This window comes from Pagrus pagrus, assembly GCF_965226575.1.
Source record: "Pagrus pagrus genome assembly, chromosome: 14".
Lineage (NCBI taxonomy): Eukaryota > Metazoa > Chordata > Actinopteri > Spariformes > Sparidae > Pagrus > Pagrus pagrus.
In genome coordinates this window covers 14,070,123-14,082,304 of record NC_140198.1, presented here as the reverse complement: position 1 = coordinate 14,082,304, position 12,182 = coordinate 14,070,123, and the positions used below count along the sequence as shown (strand labels likewise).

At 39.8% G+C, this 12,182-nt stretch overlaps 1 protein-coding gene across 2 annotated transcripts in view; it reads left to right on the top strand.

Moving 5' to 3' along the window:
* Positions 1 to 12,182, top strand: part of gabra3 (gamma-aminobutyric acid type A receptor subunit alpha3) — a 99,847-nt gene that overhangs the window by 80,628 nt on the left and 7,037 nt on the right. For both annotated transcript variants that reach the window (XM_084374206.1, XM_084374205.1), the window contains exons 8-9: positions 2,386 to 2,538; positions 5,005 to 5,210. In XM_084374206.1, coding sequence (XP_084230332.1) covers positions 2,386 to 2,538; positions 5,005 to 5,210 — 359 coding nt within the window. The remainder of the gene's footprint in view (positions 1 to 2,385; positions 2,539 to 5,004; positions 5,211 to 12,182) is intronic.

The following is a 12,182-nucleotide window of genomic DNA, read 5'->3' as shown; positions in this document are numbered from 1 at the left end:
CAGGAAGCAAAAACTGCATTAAAAGCTGTTGAAATAATAGCACTTGTACAACTCTAGAGAGATCGTTTTTCTTGAGCCAGTCTTTATTGCAGTGCTTTTCAGTGGTTTAACCTTAAGTCAAGTGAATTGCGGAGGTATTCTGCACGAACAAAACCAACTGAAGTCTGCCTACACGCACAAGAATCCAAGGTGGAGTCAACATGATTCCTTTCATAAACTGCTTCAGCTTGCGGATGTGAAAAAAATCTCATTTCTTTAAACTTTAAACCTAATGGACTACAGTGAGCCAAGGGAATGGGAGGATTTGAGCCAGTTCAGCTCTGGTTAGAATCTGCTCAGGAAAAAGCACCTCAGGGAAAGAGAGGCTGTTTTCTCATATCTTTGCAACACAGATTACAGACATGGCAATGAGAGCTGCTGCTCAGGGGAACTGTAAAGTTGTCCATTTGCTGCCATCATGACGAAATCTGAGCTGAAGGAAATGTTCAATACCGAGGGTTACAATGACACAGGCAGATGTTATTCACATCTACAGCAAGACAAGACGACTATAGGAAAATGTAACTCTTTAAAGGAAAACTCATCTGAAAATCTATTTTTATTATTTTGAGAATCAAAACGCCTGGCATTAGCTTGATAAGTGGCTCTGAAAGTGTTGTATACTCCTCTTTTGTGCAGTGGTAGTCAGGCCTACATGAAATATCAAGCAACAATCTTTCAAAGATACCATTCTAGCCTGGATTTTTGTTGGGAATACTCCTTTAAGGGCAGCATAATAATCAAAGAATTGATGGGAAGTTTGTTGTTCAACTAAAATATATTACAAACAACATATTTTTAAGTTTTTACCTCACATTATTTTTACCTTATTTCTGTGACAACTATATTTTGAAAGGATTTTTTTGAGATCTGATATTTCAGACCTCCTGTGCCTTTTTCTGTTAAAATACCTGAACTCAAGGTTTCCTTTGACACGTAAATGTCTTCGGTTTTCTAAGACAGGTGCTGCTTTGCCATGACCTCTAACTTATTTCACACAGACAACAAGCGTATCATCAAATCTGCACTGAAGTCGAGTCAGTAGCCCCATTCACACTGCCCTTTGAGTGTGGGAATCATGCGCCGATTCTCCGCATGTTAAAGTTTCAGATAGGGAGAGGGGGGAAAGTTTTGCTACGACTCTGATGCACCTACGGAGGTAGTATCAGAGCCGCAGCAGAGGCGAGCCGGCGCTTGCATGAATGGATAAGCCGGAGGCGCGGAGCGGGGGCATGTCGATCTGATGGTGTTCACAGTCTGACAGCTAAACAGATCCTCCACTCATCAAATAAAAGAGAAATGACCCGCAAAGCAACTTTACAGGACCAAACAACAGTAACGTAGTAACTGGTAGTGTCTTTGGCAACTTATATGAGGAAAAAAATACCACAGTTATATGTGGAGAAGTGTCTGTCATCCCGTCTGTCTTACCGACTCTTCGTCACATTTCAAAACAGCGTCTGTCCCCATCAAAAAACTTCAACCCACGATGTGTTTGTCTCCTTCCACTATTGTGTTGTGTCTTGAAAAAAAATCACTGCGACGGTCAGCCCTCCCCGCGATTGAGAAAGTCAGACAGCATCCTGTTTACTGATGGCGATTATGAGATTATGTAATTTAGAGCGAAACACGTAACTTTGTCACATTCCAGGATGTAAAGTGGGTCAGGATCTCAATCATCACACATTATAACTGCATCCATATGATTATAAACAGTCTGCGGGTACATGTTTAGATTAACAGGAGGACACTGGGGGAAACAGGTTGAAAAAACACACAGGCCTCAACATCATGACGCCTATCGTCTCGCCTCTTTTGGACCCGCAGCGTCGGCGTGCTGTATGAATTGACACACTGGTGCGGCTTTACGCCACAGCTGCTTGGTTCTGTGTGAACAAACAAATGCGGAGAATTGGCGAGCCTTCACTGCGGAGATAATGCGGAGTCTCCATGTGAAAAGGGCTAGTGATGTGACATCTGTTATTTAGTTTGTTTCCGCTCTTTCAAATTCTTATTTTTATGCTTTTCTCGTCACATCCTAGTTTAAACTGAGGTGAAATTGAGGTCAGCACATCACAACCTCTTTGGAATATTTCTTCACATATGCCATATTCAATCCAAATTTTTATTTTTATTTTAAATGGTTTAATGGCTCATCTGAGGGACTGAAGACAATCCTATGAGCTACTTTGATGATGCAAGCGAACATGTTAATGTTTTAACTTTAATAAATCTTCCTTTGAATATTTTAGCATATGTTTCTTCCAACTGGTTATGGCTGTATTAATAATAATGACCCTGTCTGTCTCTCTCCATCTCTTTCTATGTTTCTCTACTATCCCTCAGGAGAGTATGTAGTGATGACAACATATTTCCATTTGAAAAGGAAAATTGGCTATTTTGTGATTCAAACCTACCTCCCGTGCATCATGACTGTCATACTGTCTCAAGTCTCCTTCTGGCTGAACAGAGAATCGGTTCCTGCTCGCACTGTTTTTGGTGAGTGCCATCTTGTGTTTTTAATACAACAGAAAAATGCACTAAATCATTAATAGACCGGTTAGATAATTTGGTTTTGAGCTGTGAGGTAAGAGTGAAACAAATATGCAGAGCTGCATTTGTTCATCGTCAGATGATTCAACAAAGTGCAAAATAAGTGGAAGGTTTAGCAAAAAGGTTTCCCGGGAAAAGTTCTAATTAACATAACGATGTACAAAACACAGCGTGGTGCATTCAGGTGCACGTGAGCATGAATGAGTAATTTGTTCTTTCCAAAGCTTTCATCAAAGTATTGACTTTACCCAAACTCTGTGACTGCAAACACTAATTAATCAAAGTTAAGTCAAAGCAAAGTTGGAAAGTATAAAATTGGGAAAGTGTGGCAGGTGATGGACGAGGCGCTGCAGCTCTAGAAGAGGATGTTTGGCTGCTTTGTTGACTATATAAACAGCCAGCTGGGTTTAAAATTACTCACTGAGCTTGAGCTTGAGGTAATTTAGAGAGTACCAGACACATCAGTTTTAAAAACAGAGATAATCCCATTGAAGCTACCATGGACTCTTAATAAGGGCTCAGATCAGATATTGGCAGTCAGAGAACAAAATAGATCAGAGGATCAAATCCTCTACATTTATTCTTAGAAAACAGTCACATAACCCAAGCCTTATAAGAATATCTTACACAAACATCAAAATGTTTATGGATAGTATTTAAAAAGATGTAGGCTGCATACACTTGGCCGTGTTATCCTCCCTTTGTGCTGTGAATAATAATTGATTTGATTTGTCCGTCTAGCACCATCCACTCTAAGAACATTGTGTCTGCTTAGACACTCAAAGATGAGATGTAATTTGCCCTTCCCCTTCTTCTCTCAGTTGTTATTGTGTTGCATAATCTATGAAAGTGCCCCCTTTAACCTGTGTTTGTTGAATGATTAGCATTTTGATTTGAAAATGAAGCACCCATGTACATGAGGGAGCACACATTATTGAATAGCTTTCAAAGCAAAGGGCCGTTTTTCATCATGTTGGTAAAAAAAACAAAAAAACATTGCAGCTACCTATTCCCATGAATTTCTCTGAAGGATCACAGCTCCTTCAGTTCTCCGCATACAAACACACTGACAAGAACAATTTTCCTTCAGTAGGCATCTGAAAATCATTTCAGTCACACGAGAAATTCAGTTTACAGTGGACTGAATGAGGAGAGGAGCTATAATCAATGTCATTTTATGTCAGTGAAATGAAAAGGACATGGTTGCAATAGCGTTTACATCTTTGTATTTGCGTTCACACTGTCAAATCATTGATCAACTGAAATAAGCATCTTTATACTGTGCTTTTACCTGTTCTAGTTGTAACAGTCATCACCGACTAAATTGATGTTGTCGGCATGATTAAATATGTTTTTGTGCCTTATCAAAGTTTTACAGTGTCACATATCAAGATTCAATGACGTGTATCTTATTTAAGATTGTCCTCATTGATATTACAAGAACCTCATGTCCTCAAACCGTCCTCTTTTTAACAATGTGCTAATTAAAAGTACTCTACCTCTGGGAGGAGCAATAAACTAATTTAACATAGCACGCAGTTAAAATGTTGTAATATAGTCAAGTTATGCAAAACGCGAGCATAAATCAACCTCTATTCTTAAACAAAGTGAAAAGCAACCGATCAATCTTTTTGTCACAAATTCTAATTTGTCACCCACGACTCACTGAAATGAGTTGACCTCCCTGTTCTGCGACACAATCATTCTCAGAGCCCACTGTGGATCTTTTTTCATCAGATCAGATAGGTGGGAACAGACAAAGTGATTGCTTTTATGTGGTTGGGTGGGCGACCATTGTCCGACACAACTTTAATTCCCACCAGCACAAAAATGATTAGTGAAAAGTTTATATGCCAAAGGATGTCAGGTGATTTATTAGATTTCACATGTTGTAATTAAAAGTCTTTATCTTAGCCTTACATAGTCGGGCACATAATCTTGCAATCTTGAGACCTTGCAACTCCACTAGACAGAGCTTTAAAAGTGACATCTATTGATGCTAGTAAACATATACGGCAGACAGGTTAGAACTAAAACATCCTTTACAATGGTTCACTGCATTGAGTTTTCCACCTTGTAGGGCTGACCCACTGTGCTTGCTTACAATGTTAATGCACCATTGAACTTTGTGTTATGTAAAGTTGCAGATCTGCAATGCAGTGGAACATCACTTTTTTAGCTTATACTTTTAACATTCATTTTACTTTATAAGCCCACGAAAGTTTAACCTTGTCTGAGGCTTCTGTTACGTGGCCCTCGTGGACACTGTTTTACAGCTGCTCACAGCTTCCTTTCTCCAAAATCCCTAAAAATAAGTCAAATGTTTTCACTATTGATGGCTAAAGCTGAACTTGCCTTTAAGTGTTTGCTCAAAAAAGAATCCATTAACTGATGTTTTCATTTTATCCTCAGGGGTCACCACTGTCCTAACCATGACCACCTTGAGCATCAGTGCTAGAAACTCCCTTCCTAAGGTGGCCTATGCCACTGCCATGGACTGGTTCATGGCAGTGTGCTATGCCTTTGTCTTCTCTGCCTTGATTGAGTTTGCCACAGTCAACTACTTCACCAAGCGCAGCTGGGCATGGGATGGGAAAAAAGAGGGCATGGAAATAAGGGTGAGTGATTCTTATTTATATATCTTTTTCTTTTTTTTTTTTACTGAAAGATTTGACACACTCGCACCAACATTAACAATCACGAACACGTCATCCTGACAATTTAAAGCCAGACGATTTTTCGGAAAGGAGTCTACGTCCTCACTTCATAAGAAATTCCAGATTAACGGTTCCCCATCTTTTGATTTGATAACCTTGTTAAAAAAGGCTCTGAGCTCAGTCAGTCCTCATTTTATACTGAAAGACCAACGGGGGCAAATTGCACTTTGGAAACACTGATAGAAAGTTCTCCTCCTTTAAGGAGCCCAGAGTACTCTATAAAGACTATAAAGAGAGATTTTATTTATTCATTAACAGCCAAATGGAACAGGGACAGCGGGGCGGAACAGTGAGCGCAGAAGCTGAGGTAAACTCCCAGAGACACTGGCCCTGATTTATGATGGCAGCATATGTTCAAGTCTCATCCTAAAGTCAATGTAGGCTCATTCTCCCCAGGAAAGATGGCGTCCTTACATCCAGTCTGCATGTTTATGGACACGCTGATTAAAAAGTGAGTGTGCATTATTTTAAGTGAATCACCTGAGGCTGACGTTTTTATTTTGAGCATGAAATCTAATAAATCACAGCTTACGGGTTTTTAATTTGTCAATAGTCTGGCCTGTTGTTTATGAGGATATAGGACGAGGAGTAAATCTGCATCAAGGTAGGGAAGTGGAAATATAGATTACTTTGGCACAATGTCGTTTTTTGTGCTTGACTCAATTTAAGGGCGGTGGATTTATTTGGTGGATGCAGAGGTCTTAGCAGAATGCTTTACTCTGAAGCTATGATGAATTCATAAATAAAACCTGATAAGTCCCTCATGATAACCTCAACGCTTAAATTTACCATGATTTCTATGATGTTTTATAACTCATTGCATCAAATGAAATAGATTAGAGGCATGAGACAGCATCAGAGCAGCTAAAGAGAAGCAATGAGGAAAATTAAAGCACTTGCTCCCGTTTCTCTTGAGTTAATGTAGCCTATAGCGCCACAGAGGCTCAGTCATCCCAGTAATGAAAGGAACAAATGCATTATTTTCCTATTCTTCACATGGATCACACGATTGACAGAATCAGGTGTCAATATCCGACTGGGGTTGAATTGGTTTTAGAAGTAGACTATAAATTAGGCTTTCTGCCTGTCAAAAAGTATATTTACATCTATGAATTAATGATGTATGGATGGGCCACATGGTTATTTTTTAATCATTTAGCTCAGTAGGTCCTCGCACGGTATTGAAAAGATGTCAGAGAATAGCATTAATGTTGATTTTGTGTAAAATCGCAGAACCACATATGGACAAAGTTACTCTCATTACCGACATCAAGGGAGCTGGCAAACACACCATATATTTAAATTTCAGATGTGAGAAGCGAGTGGTGGAATGGCACAGAGTACATTTACCGAAGTACTGTTCTTAAGTGCAAATTTAAAAAGGTACGTGTACTGTACTTACAGTAAGTCTTTTCTTTCCATGACACTTTCTTCTTCTACTCCACTTCATTTCAGAGGGAAACACTGTACTTTCTACTCCGCTACATTTATCTTACAGCTTTAGTTTCAACTTACTGGAATAAAAAATACACAAAAAAACATATCATGAGTTTATAAAATATCATCTTTTGTTATAAATTAAACTGCCCAACATTACAAGTACAACTGAAACACTTGATCAGTCAACTGACAAAAACTGACAACAAACAGTTTTGATAAGTTTAAGTCATTTTTTATGTAAAAACAATTCATAGCTCCAGCTTCACAATTGTGAAGATTTGCTGCTTAATACTTTAAGTACATTTTTCTCATTATACTTACATACCTTAACTCGAGGAAGACCTATTTGTGCTTTATCGTTTTTTTCTTTTCCTTCAGTGTTTTTTTTAGGTTATTGTGCATGTGAAAGGTCTTAAAAGTTAAAAAGCCAAAAGTCTGCACCAACAGAAGCTCCTCTCTCCCACAGAAACCACTGCTCCTGAAGGGCCTGAAACATCTCGTCAGTAGTCGCACCTTTAACTCTGTGACTTTGTGACATCACACCACGTCACCATGTCACAATTTGCATTACTTATGCCTCGAAGCTAGTTTGGCATGTAAGACTTTATTTATCACAGCTGCTCTGGTTGTTAGTGGTGCTGGCTCAGGCGTGTGTGAGCTGACCAGAAGAGAAAAAGCTTTTACTTGAACAGAGTATTTTAAGTAAGTGTGGTTTTAGTACTTTTACTTCAGTAAAGGATTTGAATGCTTGCTCCACCACAGTTAGAAACTGAGATGCAAGAAAATGTACACCTCAATGAATCTATATTCAAGAAATTTCCTTTTTTCTCTCTTTTTTTTGACCCAATAGAAGTCTGAGCTTAAAAAACGTTTTTCAGGAGAAACCTGGTCAAGGTGGCAGCACAAAAACATTGTTAAAATAGTCAATACAGAAACAAGCTGAGGGGCATTACAGTGTGTGCAGCTCAACTAAGTAGAATGGATATGTATCGCTGAGACTTTTCGATATTCTAAATGGATCAGTACATATAAACTGTGGAAATAAACAAAAGACGCAGAACTACATTTAAAGGTGGCCTTCTGGGTGTTATGCTTCTGAAAATGACATATGAACACATTATGAACCTGTCCTTTTGGTAAATTGCGGTATAGGTAAGAGCTGTTATGTTGCTGCAAGCACATAAATTGCTTCTATCAGCCCCAGACATAATAAAGCATGAAACGGATTTCTTCTGCTGCGACAGACAGACCCACAAATCTATTTTCTGCTACTAATGTACAAACTGTTTGACACAATCAGTACAGCCTTTACAGTTTTTTTATAGCTTGGCATTTGGTCCTCTGAGTGATTGGCAGGAGTGCATATTGCTGCCATAGAAGTTTTCAGTCGGTGGGGATAATTTGCAGCGTTACGTTGCAGTACAGCAGACTGGAGTGGGGGTTTTTTTTCTTTTTTTTTTTTCTTTTGATGCCTCGTCTTAATGGCAACAGCCTGGGCTGCCTTCTCGGGGGCTGTGCTGAGCATGCAGTTGTCATGATAGATAAAAAAGAATGGGGTCACGGAGGGAGACAATGCACTCCCATCATCACACTCCCCGCTAGTATAAGCTACTGGAAAGCAATGGGATCAGACTACACATACCTTTTCCCTTTTCAGCATATTAACAATAAATAAAACCCTATAGGAAGAAAACCTATACGGTTAGTGTCTTCCAGGAGAGAAGTTTTAGCTCAGTGAGTCCTTTTGAATACCATCCCCAGTCATCAGAGGCAGGATTTGATCCACCACTCTCACTGCAACCAAACGATGACTTCATCGCCCCCAGGCTCCTTCTTTTTCCAGACCTGAAATTGTGAGCTGCAGACGAGTCAATGTGCACTAATTTACCTTGCTGGTTATGGAGCTTCTCTGCCATTTTCTTCCTTTCTTGTCGCCTAACATTCTGTTTGACAAGCGATCTACCTAATTAGCTCTCCCCTCGCCGGCTGAAGGTGTGCTTATTACAGAAATTAGCCGGTGGGGAGTTTGGTTGGGATGAAAGCCTGCGTATTCTAGGCACTCCATGACACAAGATTGGGCACCAATGTGTTAGATATTATGTGCTGGTTTCGTCAGCAGAGGCGGATGCACTGGCTCATTGTGCTGTGGGCTTCACTGCTGGATTGAATACGTTTACTGACTTTTTAACACAATAGTTTGTTAGAAATGGTCGTGACTCAGCCTGTAATCATTATTCCTGGCAATCACATTTCAGCATGACAATGTTACTCATCTTACTAAGCTTGCTATTGAAACAAAACTTTTTTGCTCCTGAGTTATGAATGGAAATTTTATATATCCGGCGGGCAATCTGTGTGTTCCAGCATCTAGTGTCGCCACCATTACTGCGGTGGCAACTCTGTCTGCGGCTGCCTGCCGACAGTGACATCGTTTTTAACATTATTAAGACTTACATATTACACATTGGTTATGACAATAGCCAGAATAGATAATATATAATAGATAATAGAAAAAACTTGACCATTCGCTACATTTCAAGTGATGAAGCACAATGTAATATACTCACATAACTGTACTAGCATGCTAGCTTAATCAAACAAGAACTGAATTTAATTATTACAGAGCAGTTACATATTTTTTTTTTAAAATGCAAATTTGTATTTCTTTTTATAGGTAATCAAGATAACTTTATTGATCTCCTGGCAACAAAATGCCAGGTCGGCCTACAGGTCACTTATAGAGCGTAAAAATGACAATAATATTAGGTAATCAATAATAATCATAAAATTCTTGATTCTTTTTTGGCGAACACGCCAGTCCTGAGAATCTGTGTAAAGTGTGTGGTCTCTGACGTGTGTATTTCGCATTCAATTTTTTTCCAAAGTTGGAAGTTTGCCACTATTGTTAGAGCAGCTGAGAAATGTACGGGTTCTTCCTGATTCTGCTAGAGATCACTGTGAAAAGTAACGTTACATAGAAGGTAAAAGTAGAAAATTGTAGGCTTCATAAGACAGCATTCAAAAGCGCAGATGTTGTAGCAGTAATGGCGACTTGTGTACTTTCAGTACTTCACCGGATTCGTGTATATTCCATACAATGGGAAAAACACACCTGAACAGCCATTTCTAGAGGCATCTTGTAACTATCCTTTTAATAAGAAGCGGTCCACATCATTGTTGTTTAAGCTGGAGGTGTGGTTATGCACAATATTTCCCTCTTGGCAAGCTTCCTGACTGCTGCGACAATAAACAACCCGTGTAATACAGCAAGATGGAGTCGTTATATCTGACTAACCATCCTAAACTGTTTTTATTGCATATTAGCACCACCATTAACCCAAAATGGAACAAATGGATTTTCTTGATATCTGGTGAAACATATTTGTTGCTGTTTTAGGAAGTAAGTCTGAGATAAACACCGGAACAAGTTAAAAAAAAGTGTTTTGAGGAACCAGCGTTTGCTTTGATTTGAGATTACAGTTGAAAGAGTTTAATTAACACTCGTTAACCTGCAACACAACCTGCAGTGATGAGATCAAGCTCAGGCCACTTCTACAACCAGAAGGTTGACAGAAAATTTGTAGTGCCACTAAAAAGTAAACTCTCTCACCCCCCCCACACACACAGGGGACACTGTGGCTCCCTAAACACAGACTGCACGCACATACACCCACATGCTCACATACTTGAGGCTATTAAATATGCCAACACTTCATCTCCAATCTTAGACAGGGACAGACTGTCACAAGGTTCAGTCGCACGCACACATGCACACACTGAGCTCCAAACAGCAGGACACAGCGAGGCACAATTGCCCCCAGGGTAGTTAATCACACTCATAAAGAAATTCTGATGCAACAATTTGCAGAAGTAACAAAGACAAGGTCAATAGATGCATTGTATTCGGGTGGGGTATTTGTGCCTGCAGCTAGCCAAATGACTTTGGATAGTGCGCAACAATCTTTGGCCGAGAGCAAATAATGTGCTGTGTCACATTAGGTTTATAAAAGCACGCACACAGCCCAATGCCACATGTGGTTTCCCCAATAATTAGACCATATAAATTACTGCGCAGGCCAGCCGAGCCAAACAGCGACAGAAAATTACTTTGCTTGGCTCGTTTGTCAGGTTACTGGGCAAAGAACATCCTTAATGCCAAGGACTGAAGAGTTTAGGGGGCTATGATTAAGGTCATACGACACGTTATCATAGTCATTGGCTTTTCCTGCTGATGTAAGCCATCGGCGTGATGGAGGAGGCTCGTGGTGGTGTTAGACGCGGAGGAATCGATATCCTGCAAAAGGATCTGGTTATCCAGCGGCTATCAGTGCGACTCTTTCTCTCTCTGTACTAATTGACTGGAGATAGACCCCTTCAGGCGGTGGCACACCATTTCTCTGTTTAATGCAATCAACCGTCTGCGGGGCTCTCTACAACCCTTGGTGTCTTTGCAGAGGAGCTTGAAGGATCGTCATTCTCCTGTTGTCCTGCTCGCTCGAGGAGGAAACACTGATCACACTGAATGTGTTTCCTCCTCAATCCTGCTGCCTCCATCACCATGAACAGATAGTCTGAAGGTTATCGAACGCTTAATAACATCACTGTGTTTCCCACTGCGGTAGCATTTTATATTAAGGTCCTTGTATTAAGGCGATTGTAAGTCCTTACTTATTAACATAAGCCGATGCAAATGTTAAAGATAGTATCTTAAACATATCAATTCGTATTATTAATGTAACTTAGAGGATAAGAAACTAATAAAAAGTCTTACATGTGTCTTATAATTGTTTATAACGGCATTACAAACATATTTACTGACTTAGTTTTTAAGTAAGGTAGGTAGGGAGGTTGAGTTAGCAATCTCCCTACCTACATTACTTAAAATCAAGTACACTAGTTATATGACGTTACACTAATAATTCAAATTGATATGTTTTTATGTTTTCTATGTTAATATCACAACAAAAAAATTAACAATCACTAGGTAGGTAATACATAACGTCTTGGAATGCTGTTACAAACAATTAGAACAAAGTCATAAGGCTTTGAGTGAGGGTCTTAAGCAGAATAGTGCCTATTAAAGCTGCTGTAAGCGTTGCCATCGATTGAGCTAACTTCCTGTCCGCTTTGCAGCTAGCAATGCCCTCCCTCCTCTCTCTGTCACCACACCTGCACGACTTCTTCCTTTTCTTCAAGCATTTTTCTTCACCTGGCGTGTTTGGTAGCTTAACCGTCGCCAGGAGCGCTGGAATTGGTAGCTTCACCTGTTCCACCATTGCTGGTAAACAGGAGGATCCTGCTGTCCTGCTCTAGGCAGGGATTTCAGGAAATGTCTTTTCTCTTTTACTGCATGAGCACGGGGACGAGAGACATGGGTTGCTGACCAAACACTCTATAATAGTGATTACTGTTGGAATATAGAGATATTTAACA